This window comes from Hemitrygon akajei, unplaced genomic scaffold (genome assembly GCF_048418815.1).
Source record: "Hemitrygon akajei unplaced genomic scaffold, sHemAka1.3 Scf000156, whole genome shotgun sequence".
NCBI lineage: Eukaryota > Metazoa > Chordata > Chondrichthyes > Myliobatiformes > Dasyatidae > Hemitrygon > Hemitrygon akajei.
In genome coordinates, this window is record NW_027332042.1 from 11660 (window position 1) to 28831 (window position 17172).

At 49.1% G+C, this 17172-nt stretch overlaps 1 protein-coding gene across 1 annotated transcript in view; it reads right to left on the reverse strand.

Moving 5' to 3' along the window:
* Window positions 1–383: 383 nt before the first annotated feature.
* The window catches only part of LOC140724061 (syntaxin-5-like), a gene marked incomplete at its 3' end in the record, with an annotated part of 49208 nt that continues 32419 nt past the window's right edge, over window positions 384–17172 (reverse strand). The window contains exons 3-8 of the mRNA XM_073038545.1: window positions 13943–14013; window positions 12229–12284; window positions 7922–7992; window positions 5147–5263; window positions 4976–5032; window positions 384–468 (exon numbers count right to left, since the gene is read on the reverse strand). Of these exons, the coding sequence (XP_072894646.1) occupies window positions 384–468; window positions 4976–5032; window positions 5147–5263; window positions 7922–7992; window positions 12229–12284; window positions 13943–14013 (457 nt within the window). The remainder of the gene's footprint in view (window positions 469–4975; window positions 5033–5146; window positions 5264–7921; window positions 7993–12228; window positions 12285–13942; window positions 14014–17172) is intronic.

Genomic DNA, 17172 nt, shown 5'->3' on the forward strand with positions numbered 1-17172 from the left:
GACGAGTGGACGAGGGACGAGTGGAGAGAGTGAGGCAGAGGTGCTGGTTTAGATGTCAGAGGGCAGGGACGAGTGGACGAGGGACTCGTGGAGACAGTGAGCCCTCTCCTGGATAGAGTGCCATAGATGGTGGAATTAGGCAGAATGACCAGCTGGACATGAGGCTCAGGAGCCTCTTTGCTGATCAGAGAAGGGTCCCAGCCCCGATTCACTGAAGGAACACGCTTTAACATCCTGATAGAGGCTGATCAATTTACACCAGGCCTCACCGATGTAGAGGAGGTTACACCGGACCTTCAGTGCTGCTCCTGGGTCCCCCTGTCCACAATTCTGCTCTGACATTGCTCCCTGACGTGCAACAATCGAGAATGCAAGGTGCTTACCGTAACCGTTAGCGGCCGAAGGAGGGAGACTGGATACCGTGGCTAGTGAAAACTGTTCTCTCCTGTTACGTTGCATTTTGAGGTTCTGTTGGTCGGGGAGAGAACAAATAATTTTAAAAGGTCAAACGACGCCCCCCCCCAGTGTGTGCTCCACATTGCCACCCCTTACACACTGAACTGTGTTGGTCCTGTTCTCCCTGTCTATACCCCCCTACAGTGACCCGTGTCCCAGAGACAGCACCCCTGCTTCCAGTGTTGATTCTGGGGCAGCCTGGTAGTCTAGCGGTTACAGCACCAGTGAACTGGGGTCGATTCCCAGCACCGTCTTTAAGAGTGTGTACGTTTTCCCTGTGACTACAGGGGTTTCCTCCAGACGCTCCAGTCCAAAGTTTATCGTCATCTGACTGTACATATGTACAACCAAACCTAACAACACTCCTCTGGACCACGGTCACCCACACAGCACAGACACCAAAATAATAAAATACAATTCGAGCTGCCTGTAGCGCACTGCACAGCGAAACAGTAAGCAGATCGCTGTGCAAGTGACGGCTCCTCGGGGCTGGCAGGGTCACAGGAGGAAGCTGTTACCCAGTCTGATGCTCCTGTACCTCTCTCCTGAGGGCAGGGGGTCAGAGAGATTGCGGGATGGGATGGACGCTCGGGCCCTTTGTCTGCAATGCTCCCAGTAAATGTCACTATTCGGGGGAGAGAGACCCAGCCATCCTCTCAGTGTAGGGTCCTGCCTGGCCGCTTTCATACCACACAATGATGCAGCCGCTCCCAAAGACATACGGGTTATGGCCACTTGGGTGTAACTGGGGTGGCGTGCCCTTGTTGGGTGGGGAGGGGCACTTGGGAAACTCATCCAGCGTCCACATTCTTTGCAAATCCCTCGGCCAGCTGTTTAGATACCTACTCTAATTCTGATTCAGAAGCCCTGCTGTTACACAGAAGAGTTCCTCTGGCCAAGAGTCACTTATAAGTTCGTCACATCAAAACTGCAGTGCAGAGTACATTAACTGGTCACAGCCCCACCTGGTGTGGAAACACCAATGCCCTTGAATGGAAAATCCTACAAGTACTGGATACGGCCCAGACCATCACGGGTAAAGCCCTCCCCACCACTGAGCACATCGACATTAGGATTAGGGTTTGGTGTTGTAGGAAAGCAGCATCCACCAGCAAGGACCCACCTTTCAGGACCTGCTCTCTTCTCAGGTACAGGAGCCTCAGGTCCCACACCTCCAGGATCAGGAACAGTTATTACCCCTCAAACATCAGGCTCCTGAACCAGTGTGGATAACTTCACTCACCCCATCACTGAAAATGGGGACATTTCGAGGACTCTTCATCTCACGTTCTCGATATTTATTGCTTATTTATCTGTTACTAATAGTTTTTTTTCTTTTTGTCGTCTTTTGCACATTGATTGTTTATCCGTCCTGTGGGACACTGTCTTTCATTGATTCGATTATGGTTCTTGGATACACGTTCAGCAGTTAATTTGTGTTTTATAGTAAATTTATTGTGATCTTTTTGTGTATTTTTATAAACTTGTTTTTTAATGCTGCATTGGATTTGTAATAACAATCACTCAGTTCTCCTTTACCACACACACAAAAATGTTGGAGGATCTCAGCAGGCCAGGCAGCATATATGGAAAAGAGTGAACAGTTGACATTTCGGGCCGAAACCCTTCTTCAGATCCTGCTGAAGGGTCTCGGCCCGAAACATTGACTGTTTATTCATTTCCATAGATGTTGCCTGACCGGCTGAGTTCCTCCTGCATTTTGTGTGAGTTGCTTTGGATACCCAGCGTCTGCAGATGTTCTTTACGTTCGTGTACTGGGTAGCAGGGTGAAGACTAAGGGAGGTGGAAGGCACTTCTTGCCCCTGCAGTGTCAGATTCGCCACCCTCCGGCTACAGAAATTTCTCCTCATCTGTTCTAAATGGACATCCCTATATTTGCAAGCTGTGTCCTCTGGTCCTAGACACCCCTACCACATCCACTCTATCTAGACCTTTCAACATTTGTAAGGTTGACTAGAGGGCACATCTTATGAAGCTAGGGCATCTCTTTTGAGCGAAGGAGGGCAACAGCTGACAGCAGAGGTGCAAGACGCTGAGGCAATGATCAAGTGGACAATCAGAGACTCATCCCAGGGTGGAAATGGCTGCTATAATGTCAGAGCCTGGAGTTTGTTTTTAAAACACAGAGAATGGTGGGTGTGTGGAATGCCCTGCCAGGGGTGGTGGTAGAGGCAGGTAAAGCAGGGGCATTTAAAAGACTCAGATTGGCACATGGTTGAGAGAAAAATGAAGGGTTATACTGATCTTGGAATAGGCCAAAAGATCGGCACATCGTGGGCCGAGAGACTTGTACTGTGATCTAATGCTATCCTGGCAGCTTTCTGTGACAATGCTCCAGCTTTTCACTGCCTATCAGTGAGGCTGCTAATCGTACCAGGTGATGGGTGAAGGGGACCACAAGGAAAACGCCCGACCAGTCCTCAGATCGGCAGGGATAAAGATTAGGTTCACTGGCACGAGCTCCCCAATTCCTGTTGGCGGGACTACCCGGTTAACACGCTGATGAAGCTGGGATAACTTCATCACAGACGAGGACATGGAAGCACCGGGTATTTATGAAATACCCACCGAACGCCGGGCTGCCTTCTGCCTTCACTCCACCAGCTCTTCGGTCCGGGCACACTTGGGAGCTTTGTGTGCCATCCTGGTCACCCCATTACAGGAAGGGTTGATTTTAACTACAGCCCGCACTGCCAAATTAATTTCTTTTCTCCGTCTGCGGGCACGGTAACAGTGAGGGGAGCAGAATTCGGCCACCGAGCCTGCTCCGCCGTTCTGTCATGGCTGATTTATTAACGTTATGCTAACCGCCACGCGACTCTGCCACTGTCGAGCGCGTACAGAAGCGGTTCACCAGGATGCTGTCTGGAACAGCTACTTGGAGAGGTTGGCCACAGCAACACACAAAGTGCTGGAGGAACTCGGCGTGTTAGGCAGCTCCAGGAGGGGGATAAAAAGTTGACATTTGGGGCTGAGATCCAGACAGGCTGAATATACAGAACAGAACCAAGTCCTTCAGTCCAACTCAACCATGCCGAGCTAGTCCTGTTTGGTCCACATCATCCAGATCTTTCCTATCGATGAACCTTCTCATGTGTCTTTTGAACACGAGCTCAAAGTTCAAAATAAATTTATTATCCATATACACTCTTGAGCTTCACTTCCTTGCAGGCATTGACAGGAAGATAAAGAAATTACAATTTATGAACAACTATACATTAACAAAGACTGACTAAGAACCAATGTGCAAAAGATGATAAACTGTCCAAAAATAGTTGAGGGGTAATAACTGTTCCTGAACCTGGTGGTGTGGGACCTGAGGCTCCTGTACCTCCTTCCCGATGGAATCAGTTCAGAGTTGAGGTTATCCTCACTGGTTCAGGAGCCTGATGGTTGAGGGGTAATAACTGTTCCTGAACCTGGTGGTGTGGGACCTGAGGCTCCTGTACCTCCTTCCCGATGGAATCAGTTCAGAGTTGAGGTTATCCTCACTGGTTCAGGAGCCTGATGGTTGAGGGGTAATAACTGTTCCTGAACCTGGTGGTGTGGGACCTGAGGCTCCTGTACCTCCTTCCCGATGGAATCAGTTCAGAGTTGAGGTTATCCCCACTGGTTCAGGAGCCTGATGGTTGAGGGGTAATAACTGTTCCTGAACCTGGTGGTGTGGGACCTGAGGCTCCTGTACCTCCTTCCCGATGGAATCAGTTCAGAGTTGAGGTTATCCCCACTGGTTCAGGAGCCTGATGGTTGAGGGGTAATAACTGTTCCTGAACCTGGTGGTGTGGGACTGAGGCTCCTGTACCTCCTTCCCGATGGAATCAGTTCAGAGTTGAGGTTATCCTCACTGGTTCAGGAGCCTGATGGTTGAGGGGTAATAACTGTTCCTGAACCTGGTGGTGTGGGACCTGAGGCTCCTGTACCTCCTTCCCGATGGAATCAGTTCAGAGTTGAGGTTATCCTCACTGGTTCAGGAGCCTGATGGTTGAGGGGTAATAACTGTTCCTGAACCTGATGGTGTGGGACCCGAGGCTCCTGTACCTCCTTCCCGATGGAATCAGTTCAGAGTTGAGGTTATCCTCACTGGTTCAGCAGCCTGATGGTTGAGGGGTAATAACTGTTCCTGAACCTGGTGGTGTGGGACCTGAGGCTCCTGTACCTCCTTCCCGATGGAATCAGTTCAGAGTTGAGGTTATCCTCACTGGTTCAGGAGCCTGATGGTTGAGGGGTAATAACTGATCCTGAACCTGGTGGTGTGGGACCTGAGGCTCCTGTACCTCCTTCCCGATGGAATCAGTTCAGAGTTGAGGTTATCCTCACTGGTTCAGCAGCCTGATGGTTGAGGGGTAATAACTGTTCCTGAACCTGGTGGTGTGGGACCTGAGGCTCCTGTACCTGATTCTATTGCTTTCTCTACCACCACCCTTCTTGTATTTCAAAGACCCTGCCACTCCCAGTCACAGCACACTAAACACACTACAGGAAAAGCAATGTCCATTACCTCTGTCCTCACTTCAAGAACCGATTTGAAGTCGTTTGACATGGAGGCCAGTCTGGACTGCAAGAGGGAAGGAAGGAACAGGTTAAACATTTCTCAGCACAGGCACCGCTGGGCTCAGAGCGGACGGGACGCTGGCGTTCCTCGCGGGCTCGGGGACGTAGGCCGGTTTACCTGTAGCGAGACCACGATGGTGTTGGAATGTGTCTGTAAGTGGCGCCCGTTTTGGCTCCCCTTGGCTCTGACAAAGTCTTGCAGTTGTGCGATCTGTTTGTTCAGGCTGTTGATATCCTGCAGGAGACAGGAGCGAATGAGGTGGTGAACAACCCCGCAGATCCTGCCGTTTGGCCCTCTGGGGCCCCTGACCTGCGCTCTGGCGCTCTTCCCCTTTGTTTGAACGTGATGTACCGCGTACGGAACGGTCAGACTGCATCAGCTTCTTGTCACATTCAATATTTCATAGACAGAACTCATGATACAGAGCCCAGTGGAGGGGCAGGTAGTGTTGAGGAAGGACTCAGACAGATGAGGAAAATGGACAAAGTGACGGAAGGATAGTACGGGGAATAAAGGCGCAGATTACTTTCTAAATGAAGAGCGAATTGAGACGGTGGTGAGGTCACGTCAGCATTCATTTCCAGGCGACTAGCATATAAAGCAAAAATGTAATGCTGAGGCTTTGTAAGGCTTCGGTCAGACCACATCTGCAGTATTGTGAGCAATTTTAGGCCCTTATTTGAGAAAGGATGTACTGCCAATAGAGAGGACTCAGAGGAGGTTCGTAAGAACGATCCCAGGAATGAAAGGGGTAACGTAGGAGGAGCATTTGATGGCTCTGGACCTGTACTCACTGAAGTTTAGAAGAATGAGGGGTGGGGGAAACGATCTCATTGAAACCTATCAAATATTGAAAGGCCTAGACAGTGTGGGTGTAGAGGATGATTCCTATACTGGGGGAGTCTAGGACCAGAGGACACAGATAGAGTGGATGTGGAGAGGATGATTCCTATACTGGGGGAGTCTAGGACCAGAGGGCACAGATAGAGTGGATGAGGAGAGGATGTTTCCTATAGTGGGGGAATCTAGGACCAGAGGACACAGATAGAGTGGATGTGGAGAGGATGTTTCCTATAGTGGGGGAGTCTAGGACCAGAGGACACAGATAGAGTGGATGTGGAGAGGATGTTTCCTATAGTGGGGAGTCTAGGACCAGAGGACACAGATAGAGTGGATGTGGAGAGGATATTTCCTATAGTGGGGGAGTCTTGGACCAAGAGGACACATCTTCAGAAAGGGACATTCCTATACTTTTTAAAAGAGATGAGGAAGAATTTCTTTAGTGTGTTGGATCTGGGGATCTCACTGCCACACACAGCCAAGTCACTGGGTATATTTAAAGTGGAAGCTGCTCGTTTTTACATTAGCCAGGATGTTAAAGCTATGGAGAGAAGGCTGGCGAATGGGTTTGAGAGAGATAATAAATTAGGCCATTTGGCCCATCACAGCTTATTTATTATCCCTCTCAACCCCATTCTCCTGTCTCCCCATAATCACGCCCTGACTAATCAAAAACCTATCAACATCCACTTCAAATATACCCAGTGACTCCCCCACTATAGGAAACATCCTCCCCACATCCATTCTATCTGTGTCCTCTGGTCCTAGACTCCCCGACTATAGGAAACATCCTCTCCACATCCACTCTATCTGTGTCCTCTGGTCCTAGACTCCCCCACTATAGGAAACATCCTCTCCACATCCACTCTATCTGTGTCCTCTGGTCCTAGACTCCCCCACTATAGGAAACATCCTCTCCACATCCACTCTATCTGTGTCCTCTGGTCCTAGACTCCCCCACTATAGGAAACATCCTCTCCACATCCACTCTATCTGTGTCCTCTGGTCCTAGACTCCCCCACTATAGGGAACATCCTCTCCACATCCACTCTATCTGTGTCCTCTGGTCCTAGACTCCCCCACTATAGGAAACATCCTCTCCACATCCACTCTATCTGTGTCCTCTGGTCCTAGACTCCCCCACTATAGGAAACATCCTCTCCACATCCACTCTATCTGTGTCCTCTGGTCCTAGACTCCCCCACTATAGGAAACATCCTCCCCACATCCACTCTATCTGTGTCCTCTGGTCCTAGACTCCCCCACTACTGGAAACATCCTCTCCACATCCACTCTATCTGTGTCCTCTGGTCCTAGACTCCCCCACTATAGGAAACATCCTCTCCACATCCACTCTATCTGTGCCCTCTGGTCCTAGACTCCCCCACTATAGGAAACATCCTCTCCACATCCACTCTATCTGTGTCCTCTGGTCCTAGACTCCCCCACTATAGGGAACATCCTCTCCACATCCACTCTCTCTGTGCCCTCTGGTCCTAGACTCCCCCACTATAGGAAACATCCTCTCCACATCCACTCTATCTGTGTCCTCTGGTCCTAGACTCCCCCACTATAGGAAACATCCTCGCGACATCCACTCTATCTGTGTCCTCTGGTCCTAGACTCCCCCACTATAGGGAACATCCTCTCCATATCCACTCTCTCTGTGCCCTCTGGTCCTAGACTCCCCCACTATAGGAAACATCCTCTCCACATCCACTCTATCTAGGCCATTCAATATTTCATAGATTTCAAAAAGGACCCCTCCCTCACCCCCATTTTTCTAACGTCAGCAAGTACAGGCCCAGAGCCATTAATTCGTTCATGTTAACCCTTTCACTCCTAGCATCATTCTCTCCCACAGAGGAGAAAAAAAGCCCTGATTTTCAACACCCTTTTCATGAATCTTTGCAAGCCAGTCGTGCCCTTTGAAAATACTTTGAGAGAGAGGAGATGCAGGGGGTGTTGTGTCAATGTTTCCTGACATGCTGTAAAGGGATTGGGCAGTACGGTTTAACAAAACAAGCCCCAAGGCATTTTAACTGCCCAAACCTGTTTGATGATGTACGTCAGTTCTTCAATTTCAACTGCTTTGTCATCGAAGAGTGATTTGCGCTTTGCAACTGCAATGAAACCAGAAGACACCGTCAGTGTGAGCTGGGACTAATGACAAACGAGACCCTCCCACAACCTCACCACGGGCTGGGGCTCATATTCCACAACAATGGATAACACTGGGAAAGGTCAGAGCCTCACCACCCTGATCCCATCACAAACCCACCTTTACATACACATCACCTGGTGTCACTTAATGTACAAACTGTCACGTACCCCGTGACCGGGTTACCAAACCAGCAGAAATGGAATGATACGTTGGAGTCTGGTGGTACTGTAACCAAAGATGTTTATTAGTAAACTAAACAATACAGTATCAAACATGCAAATACAGATATAAAACAGGTTAGCAATGATAAATACAGAAGTGTAGGAACAAGAATCAAAACCAAGCTCTATCGTAGTCTAGGGGTAAATGAATAGTCTTAAGATAATGCAGAGTTTAGTTCAGTTTGGGTTGAGGTAGTTGCTGTTGTGACGAGAGAGGAGAGAGGAGAGAGGAGAGAGAGAGAGAGGGGGGGGAGGGGGAGGGGGAGATGAGCAGCTGCAGCTTCCGTTGTCTTGTTCCGTTGTACTGTTGTGGTCATTCAGTTATGACCCTTCCGTTCCCGGCTAGACCGTTCTTCAGTGGTGAGCCTGTCACCCAGGCGAGGGTGGACACACACACAAGCCCCCACCGGTCTGCCTTCACACACTGTGAGCCTCTGACCGATTCCCCCGAATCGACCCTCCAAACCCCCACCTTCCTGTGAGTGCACAACACTCGTTCAGTGTCCAGTGGCATGTCTGCCTGTGTCTCAGCAGACTAGTCCTTTATCTCCCCTGCCGGGGTACCAGCCATCCATCAACTCATCACGTTCATCATACTGGCCACTCCCCCCTGTCTCAGCAGGCACCTGGCATCACTCTGCCGTGTCAGCAAGGATGTGAATGTGTGACAGAGTGAGAGTGAGTGCGTGCGAGGGAGTGAGTGTGAGAGTGAATGTGTGAGAGTGAGAGGGAGTGTGTGTGTGTGAGAGAGTGAATGTGTGTGAGAGTGAGAGGGAGTGTGTGCGAGTGAGTGTGTGTGAGAGTGAATGTGTGAGACAGTGAGAGGGAGTGTGTGTGAGAGTGAGTGCGTGCGAGGGAGTGTGTGTGTGAGAGTGAGAGGGAGTGTGTGTGTGAGAGAGTGTGTGTGTGTGAGAGTGAATGTGTGAGAGAGTGAGAGGGAGTGTGTGCGAGTGAGTGTGTGTGAGAGTGAATGTGTGAGAGAGTGAGAGGGAGTGTGTGTGTGTGTGTGTGTGAGTGAATGTGTGTGAGAGTGAGGGTGAGTGCGTGCGAGGGAGTGAGTGTGAGAGTGAATGTATGAGAGAGTGAGAGGGAGTGCGTGCGAGTGAGTCTGTGTGTGAGAGTGAGTGCGTGCGAGGAAGTGTGTGTGTGAGAGAGTGTGTGTGTGTGTGAGTGAATGTGTGAGAGAGTGAGAGTGAGTGCGTGCGAGGGAGTGTGTGTGTGAGAGAGTGACATTTGTACAGTGTAGTCTATAGGATTGCTTTCATACCTATACTTCTGTCTAACTCGGTCATACTCGGCCTAACAATTATTTCATTCTCATTTACACTCGTGTGCTGAATCTTGCAACTCCTAAAGACTCAAAGAGGCTGCATCCATCATTAAGGACCCCCACCACACAAGACATGCCCTCTTGGCATTGCTACCATCCCAGAGGAAGTACAGGAGCCTGAAGACACACACACTCAATGTTAGGCACAGCTTCTGCTCAGATTTCTGAACAGACAACAAACCCACGGGCACTACCTCTGTCAGCCTCTGCGTTGTTCTCCTTCCAGCTTTCCAGTTGTAACTAAATGTTCCAATGTTTCTCTTCGCATGACGTGTCCAAAGAATACTGATCACTGTTTTCTGATCTTTTAAAGTAATGTACGTTTGTTTTTGTTCTCTGTAGAACTTCTTTGTTGGTGATCCTGTCCGTAGATATGCATCGCGTTCTTCTGAGGAACCACATCTCTGCTGCTTTGATTCCTTTTCCCACTGATTTTGTGATGGTCCATCGCGCAGCCGTACATCAATATAGGGAGAATGTAGCAGCTGAGGGTTCGAACGTAGACATCAATTGCTGTTTTCTTGTCTGTTAGGATGTTTCTCATTCCTGTAAATGCTGTTCTTGCCGTTGCTATTCTTGCTTTTATGTCTGTTTCGCATTTGCCATCAGATGTTACCCACGATCCAAGGTACTTGAAGTTGTGAACTTGTTTCAGGATTTCATTCCCCAATACGATCCTACAGTCTGGGATATCAGGTTTCTTTGATATTCCCATTACTTCAGGTTTCTTTTTGTTTAAGCTTAGTGTTCTATTACATTCCCTAAAACCAACAGGACTGTTGGGACTCAGGTGGCTGCCAGGGCTGGGACACTCCCACAGTAATTGAGGGGCCTCCTCGCCCAGCCCAATCCTCCCTCTCCAATAGCCCAGGAACCCTTGTGATGGCTGCACTGAGCGTGTCCTCCTACACTACAGACATGTTGTGTGAATGAACCGGCTTCAGATCTTCAGTCTGGCAAAGGGTCGGCTGAAGGAAGGTTCGATAATGTGGACCGAAGGGAGTTGACGATCCGCCTGTCCCTGCCAACAGCCCACAGATCATTGCTCACAACACTGGCGCCATCTGCTGCTCGGTGGAGGAATTTCTTCCTCTTCAGAGATCAGATCAACAGCGACCCAGAGTCACAGTGACACGAGACCATAAGACATAGGAGCATAATTAGGCCATTCAGCCCATCGAGTCTGCTCTGCCATTCCATCGTGGCTGATCCTGGATCCCATTCAATCCCTTACACCTGCCTTCTCACCATATCACTTGATGCCCCACCAATCAGGAATCTATCAGCTTCCGCTTTAAATATTCCCGCGGACGTGGCAGAGCATTCCGCAGATTCACCACTCTGGCTAAAAAAAAATCCTCCTTACCTCTGTTCTAAAAGGTTGCCCCTCAATTTTGAGGCTGTGCCCTCTAGTTCTGGATACCCTCACCATAGGAAACATCCTCTCCACATCCACCCTTATCTAGTCCTTTCAACATTTGTTAGGTTTCAATCAGATTCCCACTCCAGTGAGTACAGGCCCAAAGCTGCCAAACGCACCTCGTATGTTAACCCACTCATCCCACAATCACCCTCATGATCTCCTCTGGAGTCTCTCCAATGACAACATCCTTTGTGAGATCTGTTGATAATACTCCAAGTGAAATGCAGGTGGGAGTGTCAACGCAGTGTGATGGGATTTCTCCCACGCCAAGTCGCGCTGACTAAATCTCATGTAATGGATTAGAGGAGAAATTTCTTCCCCAAACACCAGTCCGGCATGCTTTCTTCCACAAAAGGCATTCAGGCCTGCAAGTCACCAAAATTACTGACGCACAGAAGGCTGAATCTTAAAGAGCGGACAAACTGCTGGAGGAACTCAGATGGGATGGGATGATTCAAGACCCTGCTCAACACTGGCATTCCACAGGAATATCAGATGGGATTCACGGAGGTGATGGGATGGGTCGAGACCCTGCTCAACACTGGCATTCCACAGGAATATCAGATGGGATTCACGGAGGCGATGGGATGGGTCGAGACCCTGCACAACACTGGCATTCAACAGGAATATCAGATGGGATTCATGGAGGCGATGGGATGATTCGAGACCCTGCACAACACTGGCATTCCACAGGAATATCAGATGGGATTCACGGAGGCGATGGGATGGGTCGAGACCCTGCACAACACTGGCATTCCACAGGAATATCGACACTAACAGATGGGATTCATGGAGGTGATGGGATGGGTCGAGACCCTGCTCAACACTGGCATTCCACAGGAATATCAGATGGGATTCACGGAGGCGATGGGATGGGTCAATACCCTGCACAACACTGGCATTCCACAGGAATATCAGATGGGATTCATGGAGGCGATGGGATGGGTCGAGACCCTGCACAACACTGGCATTCCACAGGAATATCGACCATCCCTTTGCCTTCACAGAAGCTGCTTGACCTGCTAAGTTTTGCACCGGAATTTTAAAAATTCAATTTAGCGTTGCATCCTGGGCGTGGACTTGAAATTCCACCCTAATTCAGCCTTGTGTATTTTTAAGCACTTTGTCCAAAGGTGACAGATCAGAACGTGGGTGTGTCCCTTTGGCCTGACCAGCCAAGTGTCGGGGGAGCCCATTCTTCCGCTTGGCGGTAATACTTACGTATAGTGAGCTTTTCCAGTTTGGAGAATGTGTTACTCAAATCTTTGCCAATTCGTCTGCAATGAAAAACAAAGTGACATTTACAGACACAACTTTGTAAAGAAGCCTTTTAATTATTGTTCATAAGCACAAGAGATTCTGCAGCCAGAGCAATGCACGAAATGCTGGGGGATCTCAGCAGGTCAGGCAACTTTTACAGCTCTCTGCAAAAATCTGAGGACACGAGGGCGAGCTAGGGTGCAAGACTTTTACACAGGACTGTACTTGTCGATGTGGTGCGGAGAGCGAGTTTGTAAATCTGGCGGGAGGAAAGGATGCTGGGAATGGTGAGGGTGGAGGGGCGTGGGTCAGGTGGTAGTGCCAGGGGTAGGTGTGGGTGCAGGCACACCCAGCCCTGAGTTACCAGGTAAGGTAATTTGATTTTCACTCCCCTCTCCCTTCCCCAATCCTCCATTTTACTATCATCAATGTACCCATCTCAGTATCTCTTAAATGTACCCAATCGTGGTTGGGAAAAGGGGAAGGGAGAGGGGAGGGAGCGGGAAGCACCAGAGAGACATTCTGTAATGATCAATAAACCGATTGTTTGGAATCAAATTATCTGCACCCACATCACCCCACCCTGGTCACTCCTTCTCTGCCCCCTGTCCCACCCCCCTCCACCCTCACCATTCCCAACACCCTTTGCTCCCGCCAGATTTACAAACTCGCTCTCCGCTCCACATTGACAAATACAGTACGGGTAAAAGTCTCAGGCACCCCAGGAATGTACAATAAGGTTTTTGTGCAGCAATGTTCACTAGAACAGTTGAGCAACAGCCAGCAGGGATACCTTGGATATGCTGGCTTTGCAGAGGGTTCGGGGTGCGGGGAGGGGGTTCACGGGAATGATCCCAGGAATGAAAGGGTTAACATCTGAGAAGCGTCTGATGGCTCTGGGCCTGTACAGACAGACAGACTTTATTGATCCCGAGGGAAATTGGGTTTCGTTAAGCTGCACCAACCAAGAATAGTGAAGAAATATAGCAATATAAAACCATAAATAATTAAATAATAATAGGTTAATCATGCCAAGTGGAAATAAGTCCAGGACCAGCCTATTGGCTCAGGGTGTCTGACACTCCGAGGGAGAAGTTGTAAAGTTTGATGGCCACAGGCAGGAATGACTTCCTATGACGCTCAGTGTTACATCTCGGTGGAATGAGTCTCTGGCTGAATGTACTCCTGTGCCTAACCAGTACATTATGGAGTGGATGGGAGACATTGTCCAAGATGGCATGCAACTTGGACAGAACCCTCTTTTCAGACACCACCGTCAGAGTCCAGTTCCACCCCCACAACATCACTGGCCTTACGAATGAGTTTGTTGATTCTGTTGGTGTCTGCTACCCTCAGCCTGCTGCCCCAGCACACAACAGCAAACTCACTGGATTCGCTGGAGTTCAGAAGAATGGGGGAGGGGGGGGGTCTCATTGACACCTAACGAATATTGAAAGACGTGGAGAGAATGTTTCCTATCGTGGGGTGCCAGTCACGATGGAGGGGCAGAGCAGATTCAATGGCACGGGAGACCGCAGATGCTGAAGTCAAGATTCACCCTGAGGCATTGACGATTCCCCCCCCCACCCGCCAAGCTCCTCCAGCAGACGGATGAGGACTCTATGCCCCGCCCTGCGCCCACTCCAAAACACAATGCGTTCGTAGTCACACTCACTTGGCCATGACTGTGAATTCACTCCGCTGACGCACTGCATTCAGGTGAGGTTTGTTAACCTGTAATCCATTCTGAGAAAGAAACATCGGAACTTTATAACAAAAGGTAACAGCCTCTCTCCCTTCTCCAAATCACCCTGATCAAATTAACCCTGCCCCCACAATAATCTTATAAATTCTGGAGAACAGAGCTCCATTTTGCACACCCCCACCCACCATTCAACCTAGTAAATCCAGGATGCTTCTCTCCAAGATTTTCTTCCTGCTCTCAAAGGTGATGCAGAATTTATTTTCCTTTGAATTCCACCTAGACCTTAAGATTTTTAAACTTCTTTCCCTAACTGACCATGAGTTTTTGTTAACAGACGGAGCACCCTGAAGTTTCTTTGGACATTCCCTACTTCCAGCTTCTCATGGTTTAGAACGTAAAGCCCCAGTTTAAGGTGGGGGGGAGACTCCTGGTTTACACAACCCATTTTAACAAGAACACTGCCAAACTCCCAAAGTGCAAGCAACTAGCACTCAGAACTGAGCCCACAGCCACGAAGCCAGTTCAGCACAGAGATGAGTAAACTCACAGAGATGGCAGTCAGCCGAATGCTAGCCCATCCCTCACCTCCGGCCCGGTGCTTAAATCAATCGTCCAAAACTCGGGTTGTTCCAGGTGCCATCAGCACGGCGCAACCATCCCGCATCTCCCAGACCTCAGTTCACATCGAAAAACACCAGGTCGTACAGGTGGTCCAAAAACACCAGGTCGTACAGGTAGTTCACACCACAAAAACACCAGGTCGTACAGGTAGTTCACACCACATAAACACCAGGTCGTACAGGTAGTTCACACCACAAAAACACCAGGCCGTACAGGCGGTTCACACCGCAAAAACACCAGGTCGTACAGGTAATTCACACCACAAAAACACCAGGTCGTACAGGTGGTCCAAAAACACCAGGTCGTACAGGTAATTCACACCGCAAAAACACCAGGTCGTACAGGTGGTTCACACCGCAAAAACACCAGGTCGTACAGGTAATTCACACCACAAAAACACCAGGTCGTACAGGTGGTTCACACCGCAAAAACACCAGGTCGTACAGGTGGTTCACACCGCAAAAACACCAGGTCGTACAGGTAATTCACACCACAAAAACACCAGGTCGTACAGGTGGTCCAAAAACACCAGGTCGTACAGGTGGTTCACACCGCAAAAAAACCAGGCCGTACAGGCGGTTCACACCGCAAAAACACCAGGTCGTACAGGTAATTCACACCACAAAAACACCAGGTCGTACAGGTGGTTCACACCGCAAAAACACCAGGTCGTACAGGTGGTCCAAAAACACCAGGTCGTACAGGTAGTTCACACCACAAAAACACCAGGTCGTACAGGTAGTACACACCACAAAAACACCAGGTCGTACAGGTGGTCCAAAAAAACCAGGTCGTACAGGTAGTTCACACCACAAAAACACCAGGTCGTACAGGTAATTCACACCACAAAAACACCAGGTCGTACAGGTGGTCCAAAAACACCAGGTCGTACAGGTAGTTCACACCACAAAAACACCAGGTCGTACAGGTAATTCACACCACAAAAACACCAGGTCATACAGGTGGTCCAAAAAAACCAGGTCGTACAGGTAGTACACACCACAAAAACACCAGGTCGTACAGGTGGTCCAAAAACACCAGGTCGTACAGGTGGTTCACACCACAAAAACACCAGGTTGTACAGGTGATTCACACCACAAAAACACCAGGTCGTACAGGTGGTTCACACCACAAAAACACCAGGTCGTACAGGTGGTCCAAAAACACCAGGTCGTACAGGTAATTCACACCACAAAAACACCAGGTCGTACAGGTGGTCACACCACAAAAACACCAGGCCGTACAGGCGGTCCAAAAACACCAGGTCGTACAGGTGGTTCACACCACAAAAACACCAGGTCGTACAGGTGGTTCACACCACAAAAACACCAGGTCGTACAGGTGGTCCAAAAAAACCAGGCCGTACAGGTAATTCACACCACAAAAACACCAGGCCGTACAGGCGGTTCACACCACAAAAACACCAGGCCGTACAGGCGGTTCACACCGCAAAAACACCAGGTCGTACAGGTAATTCACACCACAAAAACACCAGGTCGTACAGGTGGTCCAAAAACACCAGGTCGTACAGGTAATTCACACCACAAAAACACCAGGTCGTACAGGCGGTTCACACCGCAAAAACACCACGTCGTGCAGGCGGTTCAAAAACACAACTCCAAAAGGGAGGTTACAGGCTATAAATTACAGTGATCATTGACCAGAAAAAGTAGGACTGATAACCGACAAGTAGTCGATGTGTTCACCTTATGTGAACTTCAAAGCATAGCCAAAACAAAACAAACTACTGACTACTTTTTCAATGAAACCCACCTGAACAGATGGGCTGCAGCCATGAACTGGCTTTGTGGCCGTGGGCTCACTTATGTGAACTTCAGTTCTGAATGTCAGTCGCTTAGTCTTATTGTTTGGGAGCTTGGCAGACCACTTTTTCTTAAAATGGGGTCTGTTGTGTGTCTTTGTTTCGTGGCTGCCTGTAAGGAGACGAATCCCGATGTTGTGCATAGTATATGTACTGGAATAATAAATATATTGTATAACCCATCCTAAGTACAGAGTGATGAGCTGAAAGATTATCCTCAGCACTTGCAGTATTGAGAGCAGTTTGAGCTACTTCTCTAAGAACGTGTTGGCACCGGAAAGGGACCAGGTGAGTTGGGGGGGAGGGGGGCTTATACAAAATTCAGCTGCGTTCTCTGGATTTTATAAGATTATTTGGGAGAAATTTGGTCAGTGTGATATGCAGAAGAATGAACGGGTTGATGTATGAGGGCCATTTGATGGCTCTGGGCCGGTACTTGCTGGAATTTAGAAGAAGGGGGTGGGGGGGATTGCTTGAAAGAAAATGGCTGAAGTGGCCATTACAAGGAGAATGGCCAGACTAGTACAAGCTAACGGGAAGGCCACATTAAGCCAAGTAACGACGTGCTACAACAGTGGTGTGCAGAAGAGCATCTCTGAACACACAACATGTTGAACAGAGATCACACTGCGTTCCAGTCCTCTACCCAATACAGTGAGTCTGAGTGTCTAACAGATACACCCACAGACAGCTTTTGGGCCAACGTGTCTGTTATAAATTTGACATAATTCTTGGCAATGATTGTGATTGCCAGACA